Source organism: Emydura macquarii, unplaced genomic scaffold, assembly GCF_026122565.2.
Source record: "Emydura macquarii macquarii isolate MOO-44397 ecotype Brisbane River unplaced genomic scaffold, CSIRO-AGI_Emac_v2 contig_3108, whole genome shotgun sequence".
NCBI classification, from domain to species: Eukaryota; Metazoa; Chordata; order Testudines; family Chelidae; genus Emydura; species Emydura macquarii.
The window spans coordinates 4,527,178-4,544,548 of NW_027133245.1; the positions used below are offsets into that span (position 1 = coordinate 4,527,178).

The 17,371-nt window shown below is 36.1% G+C and overlaps 1 protein-coding gene across 9 annotated transcripts in view; it reads left to right on the forward strand.

Annotated features, from left to right (window-relative positions):
* Positions 1–17,371, forward strand: part of SLC7A2 (solute carrier family 7 member 2) — a 48,753-nt gene that overhangs the window by 22,783 nt on the left and 8,599 nt on the right. For 7 of the 9 annotated variants that reach the window (XM_067530584.1, XM_067530588.1, XM_067530586.1 and 4 more), the window contains 8 exons: positions 834–999; positions 1,603–1,739; positions 2,644–2,866; positions 5,321–5,460; positions 11,342–11,444; positions 14,039–14,244; positions 14,620–14,786; positions 15,893–16,001. In XM_067530584.1, coding sequence (XP_067386685.1) covers positions 834–999; positions 1,603–1,739; positions 2,644–2,866; positions 5,321–5,460; positions 11,342–11,444; positions 14,039–14,244; positions 14,620–14,786; positions 15,893–16,001 — 1,251 coding nt within the window. Of the gene's footprint in view, positions 1–833; positions 1,000–1,602; positions 1,740–2,643; positions 2,867–5,320; positions 5,461–5,844; positions 5,982–11,341; positions 11,445–14,038; positions 14,245–14,619; positions 14,787–15,892; positions 16,002–17,371 lie in introns of all 9 variants that reach the window. The other 2 variants (XM_067530589.1, XM_067530591.1) reach the window with 1 other exon arrangement.

Genomic DNA, 17,371 nt, shown 5'->3' on the forward strand with positions numbered 1-17,371 from the left:
TATTAGTCTAGGAATCAGGGACAGCACCTGGATGTGAACTGATAAAATTAGATTAGAATTGATCAGAACACAGAAGAAAAAACAAACATTCATTTAAAATGTTTGTCTTTTTTATCAAAACTTTTTAAATTTAAATTTTTACTAGTCTACATGAGATTCCAAAAATCATTGCGGTGCAGTGCAATGGTAAACCAGGTTAATTAGCACTGTAGATAGAGAATTCTAATAATTACTGATCAGATAGAGAATGCCTCTCTTTTTTGCTTGCTCACACACATGCTTGCAAGACTATATCCTGCACTTACATAGAAGAATTCAATCTGATAGGTTCATTTGTAGTCTGTGTGTGTGTTTGTGTGTAAAATCAAATGTAACTTTTAATAGACGGTCTAATCGTTTCAAGAGTGTACTTATGAATGTATATTTTTAATTCAATGTATTCCTAGTGTTTATTTTGGTTTTATTAAGCCTGAAATTCCTTTATCCCAAATAGAAGTATGGACTGAGGGGCACAGGAAAGGAGCAAGCTACACTTCCCATAAATATTTTTTGCCTGCTGGATGAGAAGTGGCATTAATGCCAGTCAAGAAGACAGTCATCAACCTTTGGAGTGGAAGAGGAAAAATAATCTCTATTTTTTACAGTTTTTATATAGTGTCTGTCATCATAGTACTGAAGTATTCATTAACCTAGTACTACTAACATCTAAAAGCCATAAATCTAGTATAATTAATTTAGTAGTACTAAAATTAGCATGTATACATTGTTAAAAATGCTATTTTACTCCCAAAAGAGGATGTTAACTCTTTAAAATCCACTTTTGTATTTCGTAGGTCTTCTGTCTTTTGGAGTAAAAGAATCTGCATGGGTGAATAAGATTTTCACTGCTGTTAACATATTGGTCCTCCTCTTTGTTATGATTTCTGGCTTTGTGAAAGGAGATGTTGGCAACTGGAAAATAAGTGAAGAATCTCTCATAAACCTCACAGCACAAACAGTGTAATTGTTTTTTTTCCTTTCATCTGTCAATTTTTCTTCTATTTTACTTAGTCCTATTTTAGACAGCTCCTGGTGGCAACTCCTGCTGTACATGCATCTCTGGTAACCTATGCATTGTAGCAACAGGTTTAGATTTACTGTTTTGTTGGGAAAGGTAGACTTGTGTCCTGAAACAGAATTAAAATTTAACTAATTACTTTTTTGCTTTTTAGTAATCTCATTCTTAGCCATCTGGGAATCTACCAGCTTATATTTCTAAAGCTAGATATTTAATTGCAGTACAGGATGTGATTAACAGCAAGATATTGGACCTGATCCTGTACCATTAAAGACAAAGGAGATTTTGCCATTAGTTCTAATGGGAGCAGGACCAGGGTTTATAATGTTTATTTGATAATTCAGTTTTTTCTTTTGTTAGTGAATTATCTCAAACTTCATACAAAGATATTTTGTACTGAGAGCTTTGTAAAAAGATTATTATCTTGAGCATACTCTGCATTTTAAAAGTTTGCATGTAGAGTTACTTGGGGGTAAAAAATTATTAGATTTCTTCTACCACAAATTAAAAATTCCTTTTTTCTGTTGTATTTCAATTTTCTGTAGAAATTATTCTTCATGTAAGAACGTGACAAGCATATATGGGGTTGGTGGTTTTATGCCATACGGCTTTACAGGGACACTGGCTGGTGCTGCAACCTGTTTTTACGCCTTTGTAGGATTTGATTGCATTGCAACAACCGGTAAGAAGAGCTCTCTCACTCTCTCTTTGTATATATATTTGAAGTAAAACGTTGGTGGTCAAACTGTGTAACTATATATCCTGTTCTTCTTCCCTCTCTGCCTCTGTGTCTGTCTCTGCTCGTAAACTCTATCACCATTTCCAGAAAGAGACTGATCACTCCTGAATGTGACTCTCATTCCACAGAAAAACAAAATTGTAGTTTATTTTTCACTCTTCTGACACTGCTGTGTGAATAAAATTCTCTTTGCCTGCAGTTAGCTACAATGAGTGTGGGAATTGATCAGCACAAACTCTTTCTGCTAAGCCGATATGGCAGGCACCTTGACTTTTTTTTTTTGAACAAGCTTCATTGTAGCTTTAAAAAAATACAAACTCAGAGACTAGATGTCACTTAGAACTTCTTTTAGACTAATGTGAAATTAATATGTATGAAACTCAGCACACTGAAAGACCGACAGCTTACTTATGCTCTGGGAAGGTCTGGTGCAGGCAGTTCACAGAGCAACTTTCTAAAGACTAATTGCATTGAGAAATGGAAAATTATAGATTTTGGTCTCTCTAAAATAAAACGTGTATTTTATTTTATATATATGTATAATATGACATTATATATGGAATTTTATCTATATATATTTAATTTATATAATCTATATATAGATAAAATTCCATATATAATGTCATTTTGCTTAATTTAATTTTTTGTACCATGTCTGGCCACAGAGTCCTGTGTACATGCTGTATCATTGATTTTATTTTTATGTAATCTTAAAGCTATTATTCATAAGACTTAGACTGCCAAACTTACCTTTTGCATCTGATGCACCTTTTTACCTAATGCACATTAAAGTAGAAGATGCAAAAGTTTACCTAGATAAGTAAGAATGTTTGTTTTTCCTTCTCAGGGGAAGAAGTCAGGAACCCTCAGAAAGCTATACCTATTGGAATTGTGACTTCTCTGCTTGTCTGTTTTATGGCCTATTTTGGCGTTTCAGCAGCTTTGACTCTTATGATGCCATACTATCTTCTAGATGAGAAAAGTCCTCTTCCTGTAGCCTTTGAATATGTTGGATGGGGTCCTGCAAAGTATGTTGTAGCAGTGGGATCCCTCTGTGCTTTGTCCACAAGGTAAAGAAAAAAGTACTAATTTTACTGGGAAATAAGATAATTGAAAAATACAGTATATTTCAATGTATGTTCATGCTTTTTATATTGAGGGTACATTTTCTTAAGGGTTAACATTTATGAAATATTATAAGCATGTTACAGACATGAGTAGTATGTGATCATTATAAACTATCTGTAGGTGTTGTGGCTGTGAGTCATAATTATAAAGAACCTGTTGGACTCTATAATAAATGTGGAAAACATCTATCAATAATTAACCATTTGTAAACTATGAATGTAACCTTAATATAAAGTGTGATCAAATATATTATTTTAGTTAGAAGAGTTGGCTAGATTGTGAGATGTATTAATATGTATAGTACATGCATCTTCCTATATATTATAGCCCAGATGTAATGTGGTATAAGAACCTATTTGGTTCTAGTTGGGGTTGGTCCTGTTTTGAGCAAGGGGTTGGACTAGCTGACCTACTGAGGTCTCTTCCAACTCTAATATTCTATGATTTAGAATAGAATAGGGCTTGATACTTAAATTTAGGAACAGCCTTACTGTTCTCCTTTTCTGCTAATTCAGCTCATGTACATTACTAAAGGGGTTTAAATGGCTTCAAGGAGTGGGAGATGTATGGGTTCCACAGCTGGCCTACAAAAGAAGCAGGCTTGCCTATTTAAGGAGTAACTTTGATGTCACTGAGGTAATCCAGGAGTAGTTATGTGTGGAAGATAAGCAAACTGATTGCGGAAAACAATTGAGTGAAAGACTCTGGAGTGGGAGATTATAAAAAAAGAAAGAGCTCTAAATGACAAGCTAGAAGAATCTTAGGCCTGTGTATATAGACTAAGTTGTGTTTGTACAGTTAGTTTTGGGACTATAATTTTCCACAGTGGTGCCTAAAGTGGACTCCAGCAATTTTATGATATTTGTAATATTTGTCTCCCATAAAATATAAAAGCAAATGTTTAAATAGAAAGAAGATCAAAGAAAATAGCAACAGAGAAGAAAACTTTACATAGAAAGTAAAACCGCTGGTTACCAAATTTTAACTATGGATCTTGTAATTTTTCTTCCAAAGTATTTTAAAGATTTTAACACCCAAGTTTATTCTGAGAGGGGTAATATCTCTCTTTAATATTTTAATTTAAAAAAAACTTTTACTTATTATTCCTTTAGTTTGCGGTATTGTAGACTGATATGTGGAGAATATTGGTTTGATCTGAACATTTACCTTTCACTGTGTCATGTCATTTGAAATTAAAATGTTTACAGTATTTATATATTTCCATTATTTACCAGAATGTACTCTGAAGATGAGAAGAAGCATAATTAACTTCTACAAAGACAGTACAATAAAAATATGTAGAGGTTTTGGTAATACCAGCATGGAAATATTACTTACTTCTCAAGTTCAGATTTCTTGGACCTGATTCAGGAAAACATCTTTCTTGGGGAAGGGCACTTAAGCACATGCTAAATTTAAGTACGTGCGTAAGTGTTTTCCTGAATCAGCACCAAAATCAGTTAGTGTGTGAATGATTGGTAGTGCTGCACATGCATTTAATTTTAATGCTACGTTTCCACAAGCAGTGCTAAAGTGGCTTCGCTTTTGTGGAACATAAAAGCTACACAGTGATGTATTCAGTCCCCTGCAGCAAGAAGGGCAACCTTACTATATAGTAAAACCTCAGTTTCAACTGGTTAAGAAGTGATTTGGCTGTGGCAGAGGCTATACTGTGTGGGGTTTTTGTTTGTGTGTTGGGGTGGGGGTTGTTAGTGTAGTTATTTTGATGTGAAGAGAAGAAACCCGACAATTTAAAAACATTTTGAATACAGAAGGAGCTTTGAGTTATCAGTATTTTAAAATGCTTTTCAAATTCTGCAAATATGAACAGTTTAAAATAAATAACTTACCTTCAGTCCCCAGATAAAACAAGGAATAATAAGATAGCTTGGCTATAGGTGCTTTAATTGAAAGGAATAATAAGGTTAAGTATAAACTGTGTGGTGGTTACTTTGAGTTACTATTGATTAACATTTTCATAAGGAGCTGCAGAATGTGTGAGGTGTTACTGCTTGTTTGATTCACTTTTGCAGACTGACAGAATCTTTCAAGAAACAATGATGCTTAACTGCATAGCTAGTGTTACCAAGGCTCTACTCCTGGTGCACTAGTATCCCAAGATCTACAGTGATGGCAAAAGTTATTTAGCTATTTTACTACTGTTTCCAATGGAGCATTTACATTACCACAGAATTGAAAACAGAAACTTCTACTGGTTCACAGCAACAAAATCAATTTGTGTCCAAACTGTAGTATCTTTGGTCTATAATATTTTTAACATCATAAATTTTATTTTCAGTGAAACATGCCATTAATTAGCATTGTTTCTCTTCACTATGATATAACCTTGCATGAATTGTGTTTTGCCATGTTGCATGTGTTTGCTTTTTACTTAGTCTTCTTGGATCCATTTTCCCAATGCCACGTGTAATCTATGCTATGGCGGAAGATGGGTTGCTTTTCAAATGTCTAGCTCAAATCAATTCCAAAACGAAGACTCCAGTTATTGCTACTTTGTCATCGGGTGCAGTAGCAGGTGAGACTGAGAGAGTTAATTATTATAGGGAAAGATACACTGCTTCACACATTGCATATGTGGAAACCAAATACTGTCAGGCAAGTTTTGGTTTGCTTTTGACTTGAAAGAATAAAATATGATTGTATCAAGGTAAAATAACATTTTTTCCTACCACAGACTGTGTGTGTGTGTGTGCGTGCGTGCGCGCATATATATATATATACATACATATATATATATATATATATTTGTTTAGTCTCAAGTGCTTTGGAAGCAAAGGTTCAAAAGAACAAAATAAAACATGAAAACAAGTTTTTCCTAGCCTCCCATTTAGTTGACTTTACCAGTAGAACATAGTCCTTTTAATAATATGTATTTGAACTTTACATTTTTCTGTTCTAGTCTTCTCGGCTCTATGTTCCCTCTGCCCCGAATTCTGTTTGCCATGGCACGAGATGGTTTACTGTTTAGGTTTCTTGCCAAAGTGAGTAAGAGGCAGACACCAGTTGCTGCCACATTGACAGCAGGGGTCATCGCTGGTAAGCTCTGAAAACACAGGTTTCTTCAAACTGGTATTTGAACCTTGTATGCACGTGCATGGATTATAATAAAGGCCTGCTTGTTAACTCCCCATGCATGTAAATTGGGAATAAAATTGCTGACTAATTGAAGGGCATAAGAATTCCAAATCATGGCAATTGTGGTGGCGGTGATGTCCTTGATGTCAATGAACTTGCAGCTTTTTTTGCATTCTAAGTTTTGCTTCTCTTGCATTACAAACAAAACAGTTATTTACTTTGGGGCATCTGGAGGAATACTTCCTTTATAAATCAGCCATTGGACTGTGCACTGTTGTAAAGTTTGGGTATAGGAAATTTTAGTTCAAGATTAATATATGTATTTAGAAATAATAGCGGGGAAATGTGTTTTTTTAACGGGATACAAAAAAGGTATAAAATTATGAATAATCTGCAGTAAGGCAACTACAAAATGCAAGGAAATTTTACATATTCTTAGCCCATAAAGGACACAAATCCATTTTTGGTATAGATATTTTGCAAGGATCATTATGTGCATGCATATGTGTATGTGTGATACTATTCAGTGTGCAAATTCCTATACTACGAAGTGGAAATTTATTTATTTTTTCAACTCTTTCATTGTTGTCAAGATGCGCATCTCTTGTTTTGCTTTATGTATCTGGAACACAAATTATATCCTGCTGATTTCAATAGAATGTCAGCTTTGCATGAAAAAGTGAGGATAGGCTTGCTCAAGATGACAAAGACCAAGAGATTCAGATAAAACTAAAACATTTATTTATTATTTATCATAGTGTCACACCTATAGACCGTAATCATGATTGGGACCCTTTTGTTCTAAGAGCTTTACAAACATATAGGAAGCCATGGTCATGCCCTAAGTAGTTCAAAATCTAAAAATTGCCTTAATTCATATTTTTATATGTCATAGTACAAATCTATAATGCAGAATTACTTTTTATAAAGAGACACCTTGTCTGAGTTTCCAGATTGCTTTCATGTTGCACCAGATCCTTTTTCTGTAATATTTTGGGAAAATGTAGAAATTTGATATCAAAGTGATTTTTTATTTTAGTGGAATAATGGACTGAGCCAGAAGAAGAGAAGGAAAAATGTTTTTCCCAGTTGGGTAAACCAGTTAATGCAAATATGTAGTCTTGATTGCAGCAGCACAAGAGCAGTAATTCAAAGCCAGTTTTGGTGGGTAATTGTGTGGGTAGGTGGTTTATCCCAACAGAACAAAGCTTTTTGATATAGCAGATAACTTTTTTTTCTGTCTTTAGGACAATATGTATCAATAACTTGTAGCCTTAAATTATGTTAGGCAGCTTTGCTAGACCTGCTAAAAATGAATGCAGCATGAAAGTAATCTGGATTCATACTAAATCTTAGCATGGATAGTCTCACGGTTTTAAACAATGTTAAGAAGATTAGATTTTGACCTTTTACTATGTTACCAGGTCAAAACTACAGTTGAGGCCAAATGTAGTCACATGTAACTGTTGTGACTGTTCTTTTCCCCATATAATAATTATGATAATGAAATTCTGCAGACAGCGAAATGATTGACTCACAGTCCAATCATATTTTACCAAAGACAGCAGGCTAATGAGAGATATTTCCCTGTATTTGTAGAGCCGCATACCTCCCTGAATTGTATTTGGACTTTAATGCAACACTGTGGGATGTCCACCTAAAATGAATTAACGAAGTTTAGCTTCTAGTTTCCAACTATTTTGTGCTAGGTTTGGCTTCTCTTCTGACAAGTAACGTACAGAAGTTGAGTAAGCATGGATTATATAAAGATTTATAGTTGTTTAAAATTTTTATATCTAAAAAAATTACATCTAAAAATTAATCTGCTGGAACTATACATATTAAGATTTTAAAATACAATAAATATAAACTTGTGTCCATTTTTATAGTATTTTTCTCCAAGCATATATTTGCTAGTTTTAACACTGTTTAAAGTGAGATTGTTTTTTTGTGGATGTTTTGTGTGCTTCAAAGCTCAATATCCTTTAAACTCTGCATGACCTTTACATATACAAGGGAAAGGGAAATACGGAGATTGCATTGGGTTATATAAATATATTTATGTACCTTGCAAAAATGAATATATGCCCTACGTTCATGGTGCTAACAATATTATTGTCTTGCCACTAACAGTGAATTCAGAAATTTGAGATGTACTGTATGAATACTAATGTGGCTAATCAGTGAAAGCAGATTCTTTTTCAAAAGTTTCTTGGTCATGAAGTCATGCATCTTGTTGATCACAAAAAACGTTATAATTAAAAAAACCACAATGTAAAAAGCTGTAATATTATAAATATAATCATATGCTATAATTAGTTGGAATATAATAAAATTAACTTGTAAATGTACAGGATGCTTTCAAGGCTGGAAGGATTAAAATTAAATCTAATTCCTTTATTTTGGTTTATAAACATATGCATAGAGCCTTGAAAATCTGCAGATTTTCCCTTTAATATCCGCAGACCATTTTTGTGGATTGCAGATTGGATGCGATTACAAATTTTGTATCCACACAGAGCTCTACATGTGCTCATTCTGCTGTCCCTCAGCTCTGCCTGTCAGTGCTGGTCTTCTGAGCACCCTATGCATGCATTATTTTTATATTATTTGCGTGCGTGCATGTGTGTGTGTATAAATAAAGCATACACTCCCCTCCTTGATTTTATGTATAACACACACCTTATGCATGAGCCCCCATATGCATGCATTAGTGTACAAGAAATCTCACAGAATGCTTCATTGTTTTTTGTACAACGTCTCTGCTCACATGATTAGCAAATGTGGGATGCTTGCAGGATCATTTTTGATAATATTGCAGTCTTATTTTTGGGAATTAATCTTTTCTGTTTTCTTCTGGATCAGAAAGACAGCTGTGTGTAATATATATAAAATCAAGAAGGGGTGGGTGATGCTTTATTTACACACACACACACACACACAGAGTTTATTGACTACAAAGAGAAGTAAAGTTAATTGACAATCATTTTGGAATCATGCCAGGCAAGTCAACAAAACAGTGGATGTTAAAATTGTATAAAAATATAGAGAAAAGAGGAAAACCCTGCACATAGTATTCATCAGTCTTGAGAAAGCTTTTGACCACATTCCGAAAGAAGTCATCTGGTGTATGGGAATGAAACAAATACCTGAAGACTATATCAGACTTGTCCAGGACCAGTACAAGGTGCTTTTATCACAGTTAGGCCACGTGGAGAAACTGAACAGTTTCTAGTAAGAGTTGGAATACATCAAGGCTTGGCACTAAGCCCCTGTGTGTTCATGTTTGTGCTCGATGCACTTACAGAGACCATCCAGAGTGGCACCTTCGTGCATGCTTTTTGCAGATGATGGAGTGCTTGTGGAACGAGCAAAGAGGAAGTGGAAGAAGATTTAGAGATATGGAGGTGCATACTTGAAAGAAATGGCATGAAAATCAGCAGAAATAAAACAGAGTAGATGGTCTGTTTATTCAATGATAACTTGCAGGAAGACAACAAGTCTGTAAAGTCTGGAGGGCCAACCACTCCCAAAGGTACAGAAGTTCAAGTACCTAGTTTTGGCAGTACAGGATAATAGCAAACTCAGTGATGAACTTATAAGCAGAACAGGAAAGGCATGGGCTAAATAGAGAGACTTGAACTGAGTGATCTGCAATAGGAGGAAGCCCATCAAATTGAAAAGTAAGATCTATAGGATGGTAATTAAGCCTGTACTTTCATATGGCTCTGAATGCTGGACGCTGAGGAAGAGACTGGAGCAGATTTTGAACCAGGGGAAATGAAAATGTTAAGATGGAAGCTTGGCGTTATAAGGATGGACCATGTTTGGAACCAGTGAATGAGGGGAAGTTTGAAGGTGATATCAATTATAGAAAAGCTGATGGAATCCACCGTAAATGGTTTGGGCGTGTGAAAAGATGATAGGAAGAATGTATAGAAAACAGGCTATTAAACTTAGAAGTGGAGGATAAGAGGAGGGTTGGAAGACCCAGAACTAGATGGATAGATGTCATACAAAAGGATCTAATTAGCTGTGGAGTTTCTGAGGATCTGCCTTCAAGACAACTGGAAAGGAAAAGGAGGACTCAAACAGTCAGCCCCATCCATATGGGCTAAGGCTAGAAGAAGAAACAAGCTGGAAGTCACAATGAAGCAGCCTTGCTAGAGAAGGTGTAAAATAAGTCACTTTTAAAACAATACTGTTTATTAAAAAGCCATTAAATCACCTGCGAAATAGTAAAAAGATTTTATTCAGATTAACTTAATTGTGTCTATAGGCTCCAATTCAGCAAAGCACTTAAAGATGTGCTTAATGGGATTCAAGCAGGTTCTCAAATGGTTTGCTGAATTGGGGCCATAGTACATGCAAATTACATGTACCGGTTATAGATGAAGGCCCTGATCCAGTCTGTCTTAGATACACATACATGTTAGTAGATTGGATCCCACTGCAAGACTGTGGTTTCAGACTCTGACCTTACAAGCCCTCAGCATTCCTCAGGCCCACAGAATTTCCAGTGATTTGAGTAGGAGTTGTATGCACAGCAGGCTTGCAGGATCTGGCTCTTTGATAATTAACTATTCCCCAAAATTTTCTATAATACTTCAGTAAAAATCAAATATATTTTAAAATGAGAAATGTTTTCACAAAAAAGGTTATGTTACATATCAGTTTGCATAGTTGAAAATGACTCAACATTTTTACATGACAATAGCGAGGGGCCGCTTAAAATGTACTTGTCATTATGTTCTTTACTAATTTATTGTTTACCCTTATTGTCTTAAACTTAAGAACCACTCCTACTATACAACTAAATACGTCCAAAATAACCACATTAAAAATCATGCAGCAGGTATATAAAGAATTTTGGCTTCAAGGTTTTCATTAATATTTCTTAGATGTCCTCCAGATGTCTTATATCTGAAAACAAAAAAATAGGCCACAATTTCTGAACGAGGTTGCCTAAAGTTAGTAGGCACCTAAATCTCTGTTTAGGTACACAAATAAATGTGACTTTCGGGAAGTGCTGAGCAATGGTAGTGAGAGCAATGGGTGATCAGGGTCACTGAAAACAGACCATTTTGATTTCAGTGCCTACATACAGAGTTAGGTGTCTAACTCCAGGCAACAAAATTTAAAAATGTGGGCCTTGACTTTGAATATTAATTTGTACGCATTACCATAGTTTCACTTGCATTACTATTAGTAAGTCAACTAGATAAAATCTCCATATGTAGACTGTTGAGGCTGCCTTAAAAATCTTAACTCTCATATGTAACTTTCATACAAATTCCATATTTCTCCTTTTTTTTTTTTAGCTGTAATGGCATTTCTTTTTGACCTAAAGGCTCTGGTGGACATGATGTCTATTGGTACACTACTTGCTTACTCACTTGTAGCAGCCTGTGTTCTCATTCTCAGGTGAGACCCGCTTTAACCTTGTTTTTGTTCTGTATTTTATTTTGTCCCGTGCAGAATACATTTAAAATACTATTTCTGTTTGTATAACTTTTATTCTAGGTACATACTTATTGTAAAATTATGTTTACTCATCCAAAATGTTAATCTGTGAGTGGTTTCTTTATTTAATGATTATCAGAAGTGGTGCCCCTTCAAAGTGCATATACATTACGAATAGATATAGTATAATGCCAGTGTGGTGTGGCCATAGGTCAAATCCAAAACCTTATTTGAAATCTAGGAGGCTTTTACTTTTTATTCAACTCTATATGGTGTAGAAGGAACTCATGTCAAAACATTGATACATTCAAAGCTAGAAAAGTATTTCTAATTTTACATTATAATTTATATTTATTCTCTTACTGTATGTAGCAAGCACAGTAAACTGGGAGCTATATGTGAATAGTGTAAATAGGCTAATACATTTGCTTCGTGGGCCAAATCCTGACCCCTAGTGTGTTTTCATCTTGCAAATCAACAAGTTAGGAAACTGAAAACTGATGCTTGGGATTTGCCCATCCAGAATCAGTAAGGTCAGAGAAATGTCTCAAGGCAAGGCATCCTTATAAGCTATAGAATGATGCTCCTTTTGTGATTTAATAAGTGACACTTGTCTATAATTACAGCTAAAAATATTTTAAATATAAGGTTGAACAACAGTGATACATTAGTACTGCAATGCATAAGACAGGTTTTTTGTGTGTGTATTGCTGGCAGTTGGAGGCAGTAAACGAAGATTAAAACTAATTAAGTAGTCACAGGAACTCAAACTGATAATTTTGAAAAAATGTAACAATAGTTCTGATGATAGTAACTTACATTCATCTAGTTTATCACTCACATAGTAAGGTTTTATGTATATAAAAATGTTAAATTCCTTCCAAAGTTGGTGTCAAATATCAGCCTTATTCAATCAGTATGTTTGTTAGTGTTTTTCTATAGACTGCCTCATGCTCACCCCAGGGAAAGTTTATTGAAAATACCTACTGTATTTCAAGAAATCTTCTTCCATCTCTTTCCTTTATCTAATGAAAGGCTTTTGTATTGTGTTCTGTTTTCTATTCTAAATATTTTTGCTGAAAAACAGCCTCCCACATTATAGTTAAATAAACAAAAATACTCATCCAAGTTTATTACTTTCCCAGAGCATCTTACGAGACATGGTGCTAGCTTTGTATTCTTCAAAAGTGGTGATCTGAAATTATTAACTTTTTAAGAGAGTATATTACCTTTCGTAGGTATAATTGTCATGGGAAATTAGTAGTATCTCCTATACCAGTGGTTCTCACCCTTTTCCATTTCACGACTTCTTCAGGATTACCATCCCCTTTAGCTATATGGAAAAGAAAGGGTGATTATGACCTCACTCCTCCATAACATCTATCTGCGATCCTCAGGTTGAGAGCTCCTACTGCATACAGTTATTATGTATTTCTCGTTCTATTCTAAACCGTGAAAGCCCTGGCTATGGGAAACCAGGTTACCAGTGTGTAACCTTCCTTTATTATTTTATATACGATAGTGCTCCATATGGCAGGCAGTGTACAGGCAAGTTGGAAGATAGGTCCCTTTGCAGAGAAATTAGAGATTAAATAGACTACCTAGAAATAAAAGAAGACAGAAGTGATGCCGCACACATTTTTTAAGAGGAGACTTTGTTTTGTATTGTGACTATTAGTTTAGAGTGGAATCATTGGAGACTGCAGTGGTATTTATAACTATTCTCCTTCAGCTGTGTTGGGGGCTAGGCACCCACCATACTGCTTTGGGGGTCCAATTGCTAGGGTTGCGAGGCAGTATGGCCCGACGGCCAGAGTCAGTATCATGCTCTGGGGGTGAGGGCTTCACGACCTAGCAGCCTGAGTCAATAGCAGGCCATGGGTCAGGGCTCTGCAACCAAGTACTCTATAACTACGGCAGGAGTTGGCGCACCTCTGCAGTCTGACGCACAGGTAGCAGTTTGCTGTCACGCCAAGCAGAGTGGCCGGGGGGGAAGCGGGAGGATAGTGGGATACAGGCCTGCCCAACTCCACTCCCAGCCTGGGGCCCTGTCCGTGACAGGGGTGGTCACCACCGTGGTCAGCAGGGATCCTACCGCAATGCACTGACCGGTCTCGGGCAGGAAATACCACTCAGCCCCTCTTCCTGGGCTACTTCCTACCGTGCCTCCTGATGCAGTGGTGCAGGTCTCATCCGGGCCTTTTGAGTTCCCTATCTGACTCCAGGCAGTCGGCTGTGGGCGGCTGGTCTCTGTTCATGTCTCCAGTTCCCTCAGCTGGGGACTGTGGTGGCTCCCTGTTTGGAGCCTCCACCAAGCATCCTTCCTCCTCAGTGGTCAGCCCTGAATAAGCTAGGCTGCTCACTTTTGTATTGGGTCAGGAGTTGGAGCATGCCCAGCACAGTCTAAGGGGCAGGACTTCCTCCACCCATAATGCAAGGTCAACTCCCTTGTCTCTAGTGTGGGTTAGGCACACCCCGTCACAAACCCCCACCACAAAATTAATTCCTTTACTTGTTACACTCTTGTAAATAAATATCTATTTATTTGTGAATAGGTACCAACCCAATTTAACCTATGAGCAACCAAAATATTCTCCAGAGAAAGAGGCTTTGACGGCATCAGAAAGGGAATCTACAACGAATGAATCTCAAATTAGTATGCTTCAAGGGCACCACTTCAGTCTTCAGACAGTGATGAATCCATCCATTTTGCCTACAGAAGAGTCTGCTACCGCCGTTAGCTTTTTGGTGGGTCTGTTAGGTAAGTCTGCATAGATCCAGATAAGTACAATACATTCAAATACATTTCCATAAATAGTAGAATTTAATTAAGCAGAACAAAAATTCAAATCCTGGGTAACATCCTAGAATACCTTCTCACAAATGTAATAATGAAGTATTCTGGTGGAAAACCAAGTTTTTATAGTTTATTTGTTCCATAATCTTATTTATTTCTCTTCAGTTAAAAATAAGGCAAAATAAAGTGTTTTCTTGTTAAAACAGACTTTTTTTATTTTAACATCTGATAATGTCTTTCTTGGTAAAGATCTGCTATATATCAGATTAAGTTGCATGTTTATTTAAACATTTTGAAATATTTGACTTCCTTCCAATTTCTATTTTCTTTTTCACATAGCTTTTCTGGTTTGTGGGTTGAGTGTTCTTACCACATATGGGATTCATTTTATTGCTAATATGGAGCCCTGGAGCATTGGTCTTCTTGCTGTGTTGGTAATACTCTTCATAGTCATAGTTCTTGCCATCTGGAGGCAGCCTCAGAGCCAGCAAAAAGTGGCTTTTATGGTGAGTAAGATAACATAAATAATGAAGAGTTTAAATTTGTTTTAATAAAACTGTGTGTGTCTATGCTTGTGCTTTTCAGACAATCTCTCACCTTTGCACTGTTACTATTGTATCTCCATTGGTGATAGTGACAGTGCAAATGCTAATGTAGACAGGTCATAGGCATTTTTACCACCCTATTGTCTAGACTGTCTCAGATCAGATCTGGCATGATTTCAGTGCAGACTGGGCAAGGAGGCCTTGCATAGGGTGTACCATACCTCTTTCATACCAGAGTGCTGCACACCATTGATGCACAGATTGGTGATATTGATTGGTGAATTGCCTAGTATGCAGATCCACCAGCTATTCCCTACAATTTGGGGATGCTGGAGCAAGCAGCACAGAGGCCATTTCAACCCTAAGGTTGGGATAGCTGTTGTAGAGTGGCTCCAGTCCTACAGTGCCTGTAACCTGAAAGGAAGAGTTCTTTGCTCCCAGCCCTGGAGGAGCTGTTTAGTACAAAACACAGTTACTTGAACTGTGTGATGTGATTCCTTGGAGCATGAATTAGTCTTTCACATACACTACAAGGTTTGTTTTTTTTAATGAGCATTTAGGAAAGGGAGGATGATCTGAGTGATGTGATGAGGTAAGGGAAGCTGTTTGGTAGAGTGATTGGGAAGGACAGGGATATAAATTGAGTGTGTCTTTTTATTAAGGCATGTTATCCTTCTAAATTATTTAGAAAGTGTGCTGAGAACTGTGGGTAGAGGTTGTTGAATATAAATTCAAATCAGTAGAACAAGTGTTGTTTCAGACTGCCCACCTAGATCAATTCAGGAATTCAGCACTGCATTGCTATATGTTCAGTGCAAATTAACAAGGTTTTCTTTGCAGCCGTAGAGACCAAAACTTGATTTATTTGTTTGTTTATTTTATTTATTTAAAGCTTAAGTTTTTCAGAAACTAGTGGCTAAACCCTACACTAAACAGGAAAAGTGTTTTACTCTCATTGGTGAGTGGGTCTGTTAATCCCTTTATTTGTGTTACAAAACTGAAATGTGCAATTTAGTATGCAAAAAGATTTGAAAAACATTACTATCTTACAAACTATTTCCCCTTAGGTTCCATTCTTGCCATTTTTACCATCCTTCAGTATCTTGGTGAATATTTACTTGATGGTACAATTAAGTGGAGAGACTTGGATCAGATTTAGTTTCTGGATGGCTTTTGGTAGGTACTTTATTACAATTGCTTACATTAGTATTATATCGTGGTTCTTTCTAGGAATGATTTAATCATCTTCTTGTAACTGTTCAAATAAAAAGCTTTCTTTCAATAAATGTCAAATGATATCACTAGTCAAAATAAAAACATATTGCAGAAGATATATGCATCAGCTGCCAAAACTGCACATGCAGTTGTGAGGTAGCAGGAAGAGTAAAAACTACAGGACAAATTCCAGTTAGCTTACTGCTCTCTTCCAAAGAGAGGTGATGTATACATAGGTCAGGGAAGCATTAAGATTGAATTTGGTAAATATTTTCTGTCTTCCTACTCTATTTAGGAGGCAGCACTTTCATCTCACTTTGTGTTACAAAATCCAAACAGAGAATATTTAACATATTCTCAGGATTTGTTTTGATAAGTTTAGGGTGACCAGATATCCCAATTTTATAGGGACAGTCCTGATATATAGGGCTTTGTTTTATATAGATGCCTATTACTGCTCATCCTGTTCTGATTTTGCACACTTGCTATCTAGTCATGCTATGGTAAATACAACATGAGAGCTGAAAGTGGTTGTTGTGTCAAAATCCTGCTGAAAGGTTAGCTGGGATTCAATTAGAGTAATGGTGGAAAATGAGAAATGTGTGTAGGCTTTGTTTACACACACATACCAGTTGCACTGATTTTAACCAAATTAGTTTAGTTAAATCAGTCCAAATCCTTTATATGCACAAGCTTTTTTAATTGGTTTAAGAAAGTGCCTATATTGATGTAGCTTAAGTTGGTTAAACCAATTTAAGAGTATCTACACAGAGAGGTTGCACTGATTTAACTAGCTCAGTTTCTAAACCAATTTACTTAAATTGGTACAGCCTATGTGTGTAGGCCAGGCCAGACAATATGGGGAGAAAAAGCTGTAAAATCAATATTTTTCTAATAAGTATCGTTAAAATTATGGAGAGCGGAGTATTTACAACTACTGTATCTATTTTCTACTACTGTATCTATCATTCTCCTCTGAACTGCAGTACTTTTGAATTATGGAAAGATACATTAACTGCAAAGTCAGTTTTGGTGCTCCAAACTTGTATCACAGTCACAAATTACAGGCAGCACCCATCATTACCATTGCAGATAAGAACATATACAAATGATTGAGAAATAGACAGAAATGTTGCACTGGGGTCCAGCACTGCCATTAATATAGGGAAGATCTAGATTAACAGACACAAAAGTCTGAAGTACTAGCAGTAATTTGCATACCAGAGGTGGGGAACTGTTCAGGTACACTGGTTTAGTTGCCCAGGAGTTTGGGAATCACTGCTTTAATGTACTGTTTGGTTGAAAAAAATGTTACGTTTTTTTGTTTTGTT